Below are 14,651 nucleotides of genomic sequence, written 5' to 3'. Positions count from 1 at the left end.
ACTTTATAGCCTATCAAAAACCAGTGTCACTTTCTCATGGAACACACGAGGCACTGCACAGCAGAAGGACTAAAGCCATTCATCTAGGCTGTGACAGACAGTAAATTTATCAAGGGACTTTACTTATTATGCTGATGTGGCATAATATAGTTTATTGATTCTAATTCATTAACATATCACACTTATTGCTTAGGAAATCAAACATGCATTGCTTAAGAAAATTATTTTAAAGCAACACTATGTACTTAATTTATAAAGGATACAGTTACAATACAAAAAAATAAGATTTTACTGTATATTATTTCCCAAATCAAACATCTAAAAATCGATATATTTTGATGGATACTGTTAAAAAAATAATCAACAGTAATGAAAAATTTTTCTCAGTGAAACACAAGGTGGACTTGAAACACATCCTTTCAATGTTAGTAAACCATAACCTAAGACATTTCTTCAAAAAGGAAAAGGAATATTTTAAGCTTATGCTGCAGCTGACCCTAACAGGCTCAAACTTACACATCCTTCTCATGCATTATATCTATATATTGTATCCTTTTTTCATCTAAAGAAAAATAAAATTTTTAAAATAATGAAACCAAGGAAAACTATAAAACAGACAAGCCTTTCTATTAACACCTCTGAAGTACAAACATAACCTATTTTTTGGTTTAAAAAGAAATCATACTTGACATAAGTGGGTATCTGAAGCCTAAATTTATCAAGTCTCTGTTCCACAGATAGCACTTGGGTCACACAGGGCATCTTTCTTCCACAAAAGCCACCTCCCCATGTTCCCAGAGCCATTCTTCAACGGGAGGTGGCAGGGGAAAAAGTGGGAACTTTCCCTTGTTTGATATTACTCTTATCCCCTTTCAAAAAGGACTTTGTACTTATAAATACTCATTCAAAATTATCATGTGAATGAAGAGAGTCCCAAGTGATTCCACAGTGGGAATTACATGGATCTAGGGAGCTCACTCAGCTCCTGGTTACCTGGGAATACACCAACATCCATTCCCAAAGACGAAGCAGGCCTGGCTTCAGACCAAGCCTAACTAGATTAAATACTTGCATTTTTGATAGCAACACAAGAGCTACCTGAAACTGATATCCAGGAGGAAATAGGATGAGTTCCCATTGCTTTTTTTCCATGTTCTTTTCAGCTGTTGGTGTGACAAAAACCAAAATTTGTGTACAGGGGACAAAACTGGTCATGAGTGAAGTGAGCTAGGCCAGCACACTGCTCCCAGCAGCCATAGAGAGGCTGTAGCTGTTAATTAGCAGTAGCTGTTAATAGGAGTGGGCACTAAATGTGAATCTACCCAGGGGAGCAGTGACCAGAGCACCCCTTTCCTCACCCCCTTCCCAAGGAGGTTCTGCTCCTGCAGGAATTCCTCATTCCTGGAATATGGCAATTCACCAAGCACCAGCCTGTAAATTTCATTCAGTCCAAGTCTCCAAAACTCCAATTTTTCTAGAGGTTCCAGGCTCTCTCTGCTCCTCAGGTATGTATTTCACAGGCTTTACCTGGGAAAAAGATTTGAAGCCCCAAGGTTTTAACATTACTGATTACAACTGATCAGGGAACGAGAAACACTTGGATATGGAAGCGTCTCACTTCACTTTGAAAAAAAAGAGGAAAAAAACCAAGTAGAAGTCATTTTCTCACTGCACTGGCACTTTTATTCCTTGGCCATGATACACAGGACAGCAGCTGCTGCCTGCTCTTCCCAAAGCCCTTTGAAGAATTAAGCTGAAGTTATGGATGGCAGCAGGCACCAGCGACAAATCAATTCTTGCCAGAGACGGATTTGGGAGATCCTGCAGGTGATATCACCAGCTGGAATAAGGAACAGATACGCCTCTAAAGGACAGTTAGTTACAACTGGATGTATTATGAAGGGATTTAAACCTCCCTGTTGCTCCAGGGGGGAAAACATGATAGTGAAGGGAGCATTTGAGTGAGAACACACAGGATGAAAAGCAGAGTTGAAATGTGGGAGCTTCTCTGTAGACTGGCTGGAGAGCAAAGCAAAGATTCTTCCCTCTGTGCCCCCATCCCAGTTTTAATCATGGGAAGATTATCTAAAAAAACCGTGGATCTGATATCAACCAAGATGTACAATTTTGGAAAGAAATTATTGAGTAAAGCTCAATAAGGCTACAAGAATTTTAAAAACAGGAGAACAATAAGCTAATCTGATAAATAATGCACAGCCAGAGTTATCACTTGCATCAACATGACTGCCTGGTTCTTTTAATTTTACTATTCAACATCAATCTTTGTTTATCCATCTAATTTACAGAAGCCAGACCCAAAATTAAAACCTCCTAAAAATTATGACAGCCCCACGTTTTCCAAATAAAATAAGATTGTTTCATTTTGATTTGGTTTTGGAGCAATAAAATTGAGATACTTTATATACATCATACAGAGTGAGAAAAAAAAAAAAAAAAGAAGAATTTTCAAAAGCACTTAAGTGATAGCAGAAATCTGAGTGTCATTTTAAAAAAGTAGATTCTGTGTTTCAACTTCCTCCTCTTTGGGATGTAGGATTTATATCCTTTTCATACCCACCCTGAAGGCCTTCTGGAGACAAGTTACACCTACCTTGAACTTAAGTTTTGTCATATGTCTTCCAGAAGAGCACTGTGAAAAGTTACACTCATGGCACAAACAGATATAATTACTGGACTCCCATCAGCCCAGTGATGTCTGCAGAATCAAGAGTGATTTTACCAGATCTGAATTTGCCTGTACTGTGGAGCAGACTGTTTATTTTCAAAAATATATATTTGAACAAACGTAGTATTTAAACTCTTGAATTGTTTGATTTACTGACTGAATCCTGTTAAGAATATTGGTCCCTTTTTTCTTTTTTGTCCCAGTTTAAAATATGGCATGCTAGGTGAGGAAAAGCTCTTCATTTTTCTTGTGGCAATTACTTTTCCTCTTCAGGCACCTCTGACAACTCCTCTTGAAACCTCTGAAACATCAGGAATGAACTGATTTTTGCCTTTTATTGTGAACAATGCAAGCACCTCCTCACAGGGGGAGAGGTGTCCAAAAAGGCTCACAGAGGTAACTGTTGATTTAGGTTGTACCCTTGATTAAGCAACTTGGCCAAAACCAGTAATTACAACTGTGCTGAATTGCACAGAAATCCTGTAGCATTCAAAGGAAACAAGGTGCGAAGTTGAAGGAATAAAAGCCAACACACTGAGTTTTCTTACCTAATGATTTCTAGTATGTCTGCTGGGGGGAAAAAACATAAACAACCTTATCATGGAGCTGGGATGATGCAGACAGCCAAGATGGGACTGACAAAAGAGGAGCCCACCAGGAGGAGCCTCCAGTGGAGAATCTTAATATCCCAATTCAGCAACCCATGAACACAAACGGCAGATATCCTACACCATCACAGAATTGTTCAGGTTGAAAAACACCTGTAAGATTGAGTCTAACCATTAAGCCAGCACCTGAGTGGCAAGGTGATTAAATTGTGTTCCTAAATGCCACATCTACATGTCCTTTAAATCCCTCCAAGGATGAAGACTCAACCACTCCCACTCCTAACAGAGATTGGTATACAGGTTTCATTCAACTCACACAGAACCCAGTCCTAATCCAAACAAAACCAACACAAGTTCCCTGGAGCACTTCTGCCACCTCTTTAGAAGCGCAAAGGATTAAATCCTCAAAGCTTCATCTGACCACAAACAGATTTCACCCCAACAGAAAGCTCCCAGCCTAGACCTTCAAGCACATTAAGCTGATGTCTGCTCCAGCACTATGATTGGCACCTCTGTGTCTCTTTAAACAGTTTGGTTTTTTCCCTCCTAATTCCTTCACAGGACTGTTAGCAAACTCCCATACCATCTGAGCCTGATCTAAGGAGTAAACAACGAAAATTAAATTAATGTCATGCTCAGTAACATTTAGAAATTGCAAGCTAAGCAGCTGCCACTTATTCCTCGTAACTCAAAGTATTTTATGGAAGGAAGTTTTCAAATAACATATATTGATTTTGTCAGGTTTGGGCTTTTTTTTTCCTTTTACCCAAGCAACATATGTTATTTGTTCTCCATTTTCCCCCTAAATTCTTTGCATTTTATTCCAATTTCTCCCCATTTCCCCCCTCATTTTTCCCCAGTATTTTCTCTGTTTCTTACCAAATTTCCCCCATTTTTTCCCAGTTTTCCCCCAATTTTTTCCACATTCTACCCTCCCAAAAATATCTTTTTTCTCAAAAAAATCCCATGTTTTCCCTCAAAAAATCCCATTTTTCCCCAATTTTCCCTCATTTTTCCCCTCAATTTTATTCCTAATTTTTCCCCTCAATTTTATTCCTAATTTTTCATCATTTTATTCCAATTTTTCCCCGATTTTAATTCCAATTTTTTTTCCAATTTTTATTCCCATTTTCCTCCCAATTTTATTCCCATTCTCCTCTTATTTTATTCTTATTTTTCCCAAATAAGGAAATGTGGGCAAGGATAAATCCCAAATAAAGAAATGTGGGCATGGCTAAATTCCAGATAAAAAAATGTGGGCGGGGCTACACCCAAATAAGGGAATTGTGGGTGGGGCAAAGTCCATATAAGGGAATTTTCCCCCTTTTTCTCCCATTTTATTCCCATTTTCCCCAAATTCTCCCCAATTTTTTTTCTATTTTTTTCCCAATTTTCCCCCAATTTTTATTCCCATTGTCCTCCCAATTTTATTCACATTTTCCTCTTCTTTTATTCTTATTTTTCCCAAATAAGGAAAGGTGGGTGAGGCTAAATCTCAAATAAGGGCATGTGGGCAGGTCTAAGCCCAAATAAGGAAATGTGGGTGTGGCTGAATCCCAAAAAAGGAAATGTGGGTATGGTTAAGTCCTAAAAAAGGAAATATGGGCAGAGCTAAGTCCAAATAAGGAAATGTGGGCATGGCTAAATCCCAAATAAGGAAATGTGGGCATGGCTAAATCCCAAATAAGGAAATGTGGGCATGGCTAAACCCTTAATAAGGAAATGTGGGTGGGCTAAGCCCAAATAAGGAAATGTGGGCATGGCTAAGCCCAAATAAGTAAATGTGGGCGTGGCTAAATACCAAATAAGGAAGTGTGGGCAGAGCTAAGTCCAAATAAGGAAATGTGGGCATGGCTAGATCCCAAATAAGGAAATGTGGGCATGGCTAGATCCCAAATAAGGAAATGTGGGCATGGCTAAGCCCAAATAAGGAAATGTGGGCATGGCTAAACCCTTAATAAGGAAATGTGGGTGGGCTAAGCCCAAATAAGGAAATGTGGGCATGGCTAAGTCCTTAATAAGGAAATGTGGGTGGGCTAAGCCCAAATAAGGAAATGTGGGTGGGGTAAGCTCAAATAAGGAAATATGGGCATGGCTAAGCCCAAATAAGGAAGTGTGGGCATGGCTAAATCCCAAATAAGGAAATGTGGGCATGGCTAAACCCAAATAAGGAAATGTGGGCATGGCTAAATCCCAGATAAGGAAATGTGGGCATGGCTAAGCCCAAATAAGGAAATGTGGGTGGGCTAAGCTCAAATAAGGAAATGTGGGCATGGCTAAGCCCAAATAAGGAAATGTGGGCATGGCTAAATCCCAGATAAGGAAATGTGGGCATGGGTAAATACCAAATAAGGATACACAGGCGTGGCTAAAGCCCAAATAAGAATATGTGGGTGTGGCTAAATACCAAATAAGGAAATGTGGGCAAGGATAAATCCCAAATAAAGAAATGTGGGCATGGCCAAATCCCAGATAAGGAAATGTGGGCGGGGCTGCACCCAAATAAGGGAATTGTGGGTGGGGCAAAGTCCACATAAGGGAATTTCCCCCCTTTTTCTCCCATTTTATTCCCATTTTCCCCAAATTCTCCCCAATTTTTTTTCTATTTTTTTCCCATTTTCCCCCAATTTTTATTCCCATTGTCCTCCCAATTTTATTCCCATTTTCCTCTTCTTTTATTCTTATTTTTCCCAAATACGGAAAGGTGGGTGAGGCTAAATCTCAAAAAAGGGCATGTGGGCAGGTCTAAGCCCAAATAAGGAAATGTGGGCATGGCTAAATCCCAAATAAGGAAATGTGGGCATGGCTAAACTCTTAATAAGGAAATGTGGGTGGGCTAAGCCCAAATAAGGAAATGTGGGCATGGCTAAGGCCAAATAAGGAAATGTGGGTGGGGTAAGCTCAAATAAGGAAATATGGGCATGGCTAAGCCCAAATAAGGAAGTGTGGGCATGGCTAAATCCCAAATAAGGAAGTGTGGGCATGGCTAAATCCCAAATAAGGAAATGTGGGTGGGCTAAGCTCAAATAAGGAAATGTGGGCATGGCTAAGCCCAAATAAGGAAGTGTGGGCATGGCTAAATCCCAGATAAGGAAATGTGGGCATGGCTAAATCCCAAATAAGGAAATGTGGGCATGGCTAAGCCCAAATAAGGAAATGTGGGTGGGGCTAAGCTCAAATAAGGAAATGTGGGCATGGCTAAGCCCAAATAAGGAAATGTGGGCATGGCTAAATCCCAGATAAGGAAATGTGGGCATGGGTTAATACCAAATAAGGATATACAGGCGTGGCTAAATCCCAAATAAGAATATGTGGGTGTGGCTAAATACCAAATAAGGAAATGTGGGCATGGTTAAATCCCAAATAAAGAAATGTGGGCATGGCTAAATCCCAGATAAGGAAATGTGGGCGGGGCTACACCCAAATAAGGGAATTGTGGGTGGGGCAAAGTCCACATAAGGGAATTTTCCCCCCTTTTTCTCCCATTTTATTCCCATTTTCCCCCAATTCTCCGCAATTTTTTTTCTATTTTTTTCCTGCTTTTTTCCCAATTTTCCCCCAATTTTTATTCCCATTGTCCTCCCAATTTTATTCACATTTTCCTCTTCTTTTATTCTTATTTTTCCCAAATAAGGAAAGGTGGGTGAGGCTAAATCTCAAATAAGGAAATATGGGCAGAGCTAAGTCCAAATAAGGAAATGTGGGCATGGCTAGATCCCAAATAAGGAAATGTGGGCATGGCTAAACCCTTAATAAGGAAATGTGGGTGGGCTAAGCCCAAATAAGGAAATGTGGGCATGGCTAAACCCTTAATAAGGAAATGTGGGTGGGCTAAGCCCAAATAAGTAAATGTGGGCGTGGCTAAATACCAAATAAGGAAGTGTGGGCAGAGCTAAGTCCAAATAAGGAAATGTGGGCATGGCTATATCCCAAATAAGGAAATGTAGGTGTGGCTAAGCCCAAATAAAGAAATGTGGGCATGGCTAAGCCCAAATAAGGAAATGTGGGTGGGCTAAGATCATATAAGGAAATGTGGGCATGGCTAAGCCCAAATAAGGAAATGTGGGCATGGCTAAATACCAAATAAGGAAGTGTGGGCATGGCTAAATCCCAAATAAGGAAGTGTGGGTGTGGCTAAATAACAAATAAGGAAATGTGGGCAGAGCTAAGTCCAAATAAGGAAATGTGGGCATGGCTAAATCCCAAAAAAGGAAATGTGGGCAGAGCTAAATCCCAGATAGGGAAATGTGGGTGGGGCTGCACCCAAATAAGGGAATTGTGGGTGGGGCAAAGTCCACATAAGGGAATTTTCCCCCCTTTTTCTCCCATTTTATTCCCATTTTCCCCCAATTCTCCCCAATTTTTTTCCTATTTTTTCCCAATTTTTCCCCAATTTTTATTCCCATTGTCCTCCCAATTTTATTCCCCCACACACCCATGTTTCATTGCAGTCCCTCTGACTCCTGCTAAACAGATGTTGAGGGAAAGCAACTGAACACAACATGGGATAAAAGCTGTCTCAGACCAAAATGCTGGGTTAGGAAAACCATGTGGGTAATGCAGCATACTAAAACCATTGATTATATATTTATATACAGAATTGATAGGTAGCTGAATTAATATTTGACTGCTTTTACTGAATTCATACTATTAAATAGGTAAAAAAACCCAAACAAGTATTAAGAATTATGCTACAGGATGGCAACTAGTGAAGTTTTTTAAGTTTCAAAGTATTTATATAATTCATTTTACCCAAAATCCAGATTCTCACTAGTGTCTTAACAGCAAGCTGAAATCATTTGACAAGTGATAAAGGGTTTGAAAAGGGATGGTTTTAAACAACCCTTTGAAATAGTAGAATGGCGAGAGATTCCCAGTCCCCAAACACAAAGTACTGAAGTATTATCCTGAGTCTGACAGACACTTCAGCAATTTGCTGTAATTTGTGTAATATCCAATCTTGGGGCTTAGCTCACTCCAATACTTTGGTTGTGATGAAGCCTAATAACAGAATTCAGTTCAATTTACACTCTGAAAGACAAAGAAGTTATCTTTTTACATTAAAAATTAACATTTTTCATGACCTAAACCCTTTTCCATCTAAAAATAATTACATTTGTATGAAGTAGAATCAGTTCAGTACATGAAAACTGACGTGAAACCCTTTGTATTTCCTTTTTCTCTTGCATTTAGTAACAGTGTTGGCTCAAAACATGGTATTACCCACAGGATTTAAGACTTGGCTTAGTAAATATGATAAAATACAAATATTACTAGAACACCCATGTGGTTATTTCTGATGTATTTCTGATCTACTAGGTAACATCTCTTTGGATAACCATGACAACAAACTTTTCTGACTTCAGGTATGGGAGTTCTGCTGCTTCTGAACTGATACTGATCAAAAAATCTGCAATTCACTACCTTTAACATGAAAAAGAAACTTTGCATTCCAGAAGCCAAAAATAAGCTCATCTCCCCTCCCCATATAGAAGTAAATTTCAAAAGTTGGCAGGAAAACCTATTTTCTTCCACACTCACTGTTACAGAAAAGTGATTATACTATGACACAAACATGTTATACAGACTGTCAAAGAAGTGAAAGAATTCCACATTGAAAAAATAATAAAATCAAACCCAGGTATTTTAAAAAAACTTACATTCTTAAAACAGGTAATAAAGAAAAAACACCCAACAAAAACAAATCACCATCTTTCAGAGTGCAAAGGTCAATTTTTCCATCCTAAACCCACAGAGAATAAAGGTTTAATTTACCATATAGAGGAAAAAAAACCAAAACCCAGAGTTCACTTTTGTGACAAAAATTAGATAGGGATTTTTTTTAAAGCACCAAATATTACAAAACATCATATCAACCTTGCTTTTCAATAGTGTTATTTGGAACTCAGCTGGATCTAGGACAGCTGCTCTATTGTATTTGTATGTATTTCCATTCAATTTGAATTATCTGTGTTTTTCAATTCCTTTACATTAAAGATAATAATATATTTAGCAATAGAACATTAATAAAGCAAAACATTATGATTAGCACAAATTTGCATTATTAAAAAATGAATTTTGTACATGCTTATGAACATCTCCCAAGTGTCATTATAAAATTGAACATTAAAAAAAAAGTCAGGGTTTGTAAGTAAGATTCCACATTTAAAAAATCAGGTGAAGACTTAACAGTGGCACCTGAGAGCATTTAGACAAAAAACCTGCCAAGGTACGTACCTGTAAATCCGTTTAATATTTTCAGCTTTGATTTCCTTGAGAATTTCATGGTAGATCTGAGGATTATTTGGTTCTTGAGATGTTGGGGGAGAAGGGCATTTCTTGCGTGCATAATATCCTATCACAACTCCAAAAATAAATAAAATCAAAGCAGTGCAAAATATTTTCAGTATCTGAAAAAAGCTGCAGCGGTTGCTCTTTGGTGCCTGTCTGGTGTAGTGGGAGATGTAGTCAGGGTCTTCCTGGAGCCTCTGGAATCTCCCCTTTGGGGAAGAAGAAGGCTGGATGGGCTCCAGGTCGAGGTCAGGGCTCTGGGAGTTGCCCAGCTGGTGCTGGGCTGCGCTGTCCAGTTGGAAATGGTCAAAGCCAGGCTCCTCCAGCTCTTTCTCCATGTCCCACTCCAGGTCCAACGCTGTGGCTTGGAGCTCATCGTTGTCCAGGTATGGAGAGTGCCCCTGTGCTCTCTGGTCTGCATTCACTTTGTGATAGGCCATCTTTTTATCTATTAAAACAAAATTTAAAACCAAAATGTTTGTTTCTACATGCACACCTAAACAATTTATTCATTCTTTGTAAACCAGAAAGAACGAATCAGACAATAAAGCCCAAAAACCGGGTTCTCAATATTTCACTCTCCCCACTTCCATTGTCCTGGCTTTTGTCAGATCAGCAGTCCCATGAACATCATCATGGGAAATATATTGTAACAATATGAATAAAAGGAATTTAAAAGTGCCAATGGCAAAGCACTGAAATTATCCAATTATTTTGTCAGTCCTCAAGATAATATTAAAAAATTGAGTGAAGGCTCAGAGTTTCCAAAACAATTATTTGTTACCTGAAAGTAATTTTAAAGCTTAACAACTGTGTGCAACAATTTCATTTCACACACCATACAAAATAATGCTGCTAAAATAAAGTTGAAAAGCTGGAAATAATATGAATTGCCTGATCTGATTCTAAACACATGGAAATGATAAATTAAAAAAGAAACTTCAGGGTGACACTGTACTTACATATCAATAAAAGGCTTCCATTTAGATGGAGCATTCTATTATTTATAGGTATTTTAAATGCATAGTTCTGGAATGACTGATTAATTTACTTAGAAATTGTCCCAGCTGTTTTGCTCCACTTATTTTTCCCATTTTAATGAATCAAAAGCACTGCCAGGTAAGTATTTGTAACAAAATAATTCTTTTAATAGCAAAGCATAACTGTGGCACTTCGAGATATTTCTATGAAGTAGAAGCCCTCTACAGGGAACTCTGACCTCCAGTACAAACACTCAAAGTCAATTTTCAACAAATCATCTTTGACAGACTGCAACAACAGGGTGCCTTTTCCCCCACACTCTGACAATAGCCATTCCAACACATAAGCATCTGTAATTTAGGGCTTTTCAAACATCAGACTCACTTCTCAATTAGAATTAAATGAAGATAAAGATATGAAACCTCTCATAGTGATGAACACTAGACTGACACCTACAACACTACATTACCACTCCATTTTTATGTTTTAAGGCATTTTCACTCCCTAAGATTCACCTCCAAATAACATTACCACATAACAGAGGAACCCACTGTAATGGCAAAGTGGAATTCAGCTTTTTGAAGCTCTCTGAAGAGAGCAAACTGCTTGCAAGCTCCAATATAATGAAACAGCCTTTTGTCTCCTGAAAGGCTATCTGCCTCTATACAATACCAATTTACAGTGCCTATTTTCCCCCTACAGCCATATAAATATCCCTCACCTATAAATGTCAGGCAGCCTGGAAACAGCCAAGAGACCCCACATGTTCCAAGTCACCATCCCAGCCCCTCTGCAAATCAATTCTCCCCCTGCAGCCCAAACCCCTCCAGAGGCAGTGGGAGCAACAGAGTTTAGAGTGAGCTGAGCTGAAGCCTCTTAAATTAGTGGGAAAGCCTGCATTATTTATTTAAATAACGACTGCAAATTTAGTCTTTAAATTCCAGCAGAGTCCAGCAAAGTCAAACAGCTGCAAAGCTGCTGTGGCTGCTCTCTGTGGAGTTTGTTACCCCAACCCTCAGGTTTGTGAAAAATCCTCTGAACTTCAGCACCACAATCCCCATGGCTGTGAATGACCTGGAGATCTCCCAAGGGAGCACTCTGCCTCTCCATCCAGGTTGTTCAGGAAGATATTTAATAATGCCAGCCCCAGAAATGATGCCTGCTGCACTGAGCTTCCTGCCAAGCGCCAAGGGGACATCAAACCACGTATTAATACTCTTTAGAAAATTGAGATAACTCATTTTCAAGCTATTTATCTGCCCTTTCACTCTGTCTCCTCTTCTGTTAGTGGAAGGATTAACTTGCAAACCATCGGTGACAGAGATCATTGCTAGGTAATATCACCTGCCCAACAACCTCATCTTTCCAACTCCACTTAATACCGCTTTATATTAGAAATTAAAGACTGATGTTTTGTCCTTTAAAGCAAAGCAAATCATCACTGCATTTCATAAACAGGTAATTTTGGCTCTAGAATTCCTGAAGTCATTTAACAAATGGTTTAGGCAAATAGGTAAACCCTTGGCAGATTACTACAGTACTAGCCATAAACCAGAATTAAGGAAGTTTTTCAGATGGAGTTTCACAGCAAATATTAATCTTGCTGAGCTTATAAATGTTGACCATTGCCTATCTGTGGTAGTTAAGTTTTCCCTGTATTTATGATACGAAAAAAATTGTGTTATTGTTCAATGGAGTGTATTAATAAAGGTTATTTAAATCTACATATAAACGCATAATAAAAATTCATATGAAATTTCTTGAAATGGTTATTATGCAAATGAGTAGTAACCCCTTTCCACAGCTTAACATCTCAGCAATTCAATTTTCATTCAGAGCACCAAAACCAGTTTCCTCACTTCAGGAAAAAAACCAAAAAACAAACAAAGCAACAAACACGCAAGCAGCTAAATGACCTAAAATAAAAAAATCAATATTCAATTCAGTTTTATATTTGAGACCAGTCTTTGGAGTGTGGGATCTTATTAGCAACACATGTCCCTTTAGCTAAAGAATGCAAAGAATGCAAGAGTGGCTGCAGTTGTTCACTTCACTTTTCCCTCTAATATTTCTAAGCTCATTGTTCCAGTCTGAGGACACAGCACAACTCACCTTGAAGTATCTGAGATCAGGGCCTGCACTGCATTTAACCATTCCAAAAGTAATTTTACAAAGGGTCTCCTGGTTCTTAAGGCACAGATCATTTATGCCATCCAATCTGTATTACCTGTTCTATTTAGTATTTGATATTTAGCTAGTTAAGGAAGTAGGCATAACTTAAACATTATTTATTAAATGTAGTTTTGGCTTGGAACTGGAAGGAGAAAGAAAACACTACATATTCACAGTAATAGTGAATTGTGAAAGAAAAAGACAATAGAAATACAGAAGAAAATGAAGTCAAGAAAAAAACACTACAATACTCTAGTTCAGACTTCTCTATAACACAGACCATAAAATGAACATATTTTTGAAAGACATTTTTGAAAACTTCAGGAGATAGAAAATTCACCCCATCTGCCAGCAAGCTGTTTCAACATTTAATTGTTGTTAAATACATGTTTTATTATGAAGATAAAAGAGCAACTGCAAAATGCCAGAAGTCTGAATATGCACCAAGTGAGCTTTAAAGCCACTCTATAGGGACAGCAAAGGGGATCATAAACTCTGGAATACTGGACAGAGCCAAGCTGATGACCAATAAAGCTGATGTACATTTCTACACTTCCACTGGTTTGTGGGGAGAATGTTTATAGAGAGGTATCAAACCAAAGCTGAATATCCTTTCAATTAACTACACACAAGAAATCAGGAGAGTCAGCTTTATCAGATTGTTGTTGCCTTAACGAGCCCATTTCAAAACTCTCTGCCTGTGCTTTGACCTTAAAAATAACACATTTACATCCTGCCTGATAGGAACATCTTGTTATGGAACCACCAGAAACTTTTCTTGACAACTTTCCCTGCTTCAATCCCTTATCAGCAAAGCTTTTGGAAACTATAGAATATGATCTTCATTAGAGGTCACCCTCCAATACCTCCATAACAGAAAAGTGAGTTTACATGAACATTTTATGAAACCAACAAGGAAAAAGCAATATGAGCATAGCACTGTAAATTGTTTGTGACTGGTGCTGTAGTTGTTAAATGCAGCTCATAAATAGCTGAGACAATTAGCAGGCTCATGCCCAGCAGGAAGTGTTGGCAAGTGTTAATGGGCTGCCCACAGAGAGCCCTTCTCAGGCCACTGAAAAGGCAAAATTCACCCAGGAATTCTCCTAAAGGCACTGGGGCCTCTTTGTACAGTCATAAATCCAAAATTCCAGGGCTGTTGGATCATCTCATTATGAAGGGGTCTTTCCTTTTTATTTTCTTCTCAATATCTTCTATACGGAGTGCTTTTCCTCTAAGTCCTTGTAATCTTTTTGTGCCTGCGTAAACCCCAAAGTAGATGGAATATCACCTGTTTAAAGGGCCAACAGCTGTGCTTATCATGGAGCTCAACACCCTCTGCACTTGCAAGGCTTAAAAGTATGTATGACAACAAATTAGTACTTTGTTAAATGACATGATGCCAAGTTTCAGGCCTAGACAAATTTCTTCAGAGTTATAAATCCCTGACAAAACTTGTTTGCAGAAGAGATTATTATGTCCTTGTCAACAGCAACGTTACACTGCTCTGTAATTCAAAAATAATAATGTGATATTTCCATCACCGCTGCCTTAATTCTGTGCAGTAATGATTTCTCCCTTCCCTCACCTTTGGGATATGGGCTTGGCAAGCAGTTAGGTTACAGCAGGACAGTTAAGGACCTTGTCACTCCATAGAGCCAGCAGATGAAAACAAATGACAAAACTCACCAGTTGTTCACATTTCTCTGAAGATAAGTGCAGCTTGAAAGACTGAGCAGTGTTGTAGCAAAAACAACAGAGAGATCAGACTGGAGATCAGCTTAGACTCAACAGCTTAGTTGAGTCTAAAGTTGTCTCTTTCTTCATTAGTAAGTTCTTTTGCACAAATAAATGATAGAGTGTCTAACCTCTTCAAAATCTCTCATTGATTTTATTATAACCCAAATAGCCAT

General features: G+C 38.6%; 1 protein-coding gene across 1 annotated transcript in view; it reads right to left on the bottom strand.

Annotated features, from left to right (window-relative positions):
* The window catches only part of NAALADL2 (N-acetylated alpha-linked acidic dipeptidase like 2), a 414,540-nt gene that overhangs the window by 205,147 nt on the left and 194,742 nt on the right, over positions 1-14,651 (bottom strand). Inside the window, exon 3 of the mRNA XM_059479300.1 lies at positions 9,532-10,033. Coding sequence (XP_059335283.1) covers positions 9,532-10,025 — 494 coding nt within the window. The 5' untranslated portion in view covers positions 10,026-10,033. The remainder of the gene's footprint in view (positions 1-9,531; positions 10,034-14,651) is intronic.

The sequence above is a fragment of the Ammospiza nelsoni genome, chromosome 10, assembly GCF_027579445.1.
Source record: "Ammospiza nelsoni isolate bAmmNel1 chromosome 10, bAmmNel1.pri, whole genome shotgun sequence".
Classification (NCBI taxonomy): Eukaryota; Metazoa; Chordata; class Aves; order Passeriformes; family Passerellidae; genus Ammospiza; species Ammospiza nelsoni.
Note: the sequence above shows the minus strand (reverse complement) of the source record. Positions and strands in the feature narration are given on the sequence as shown.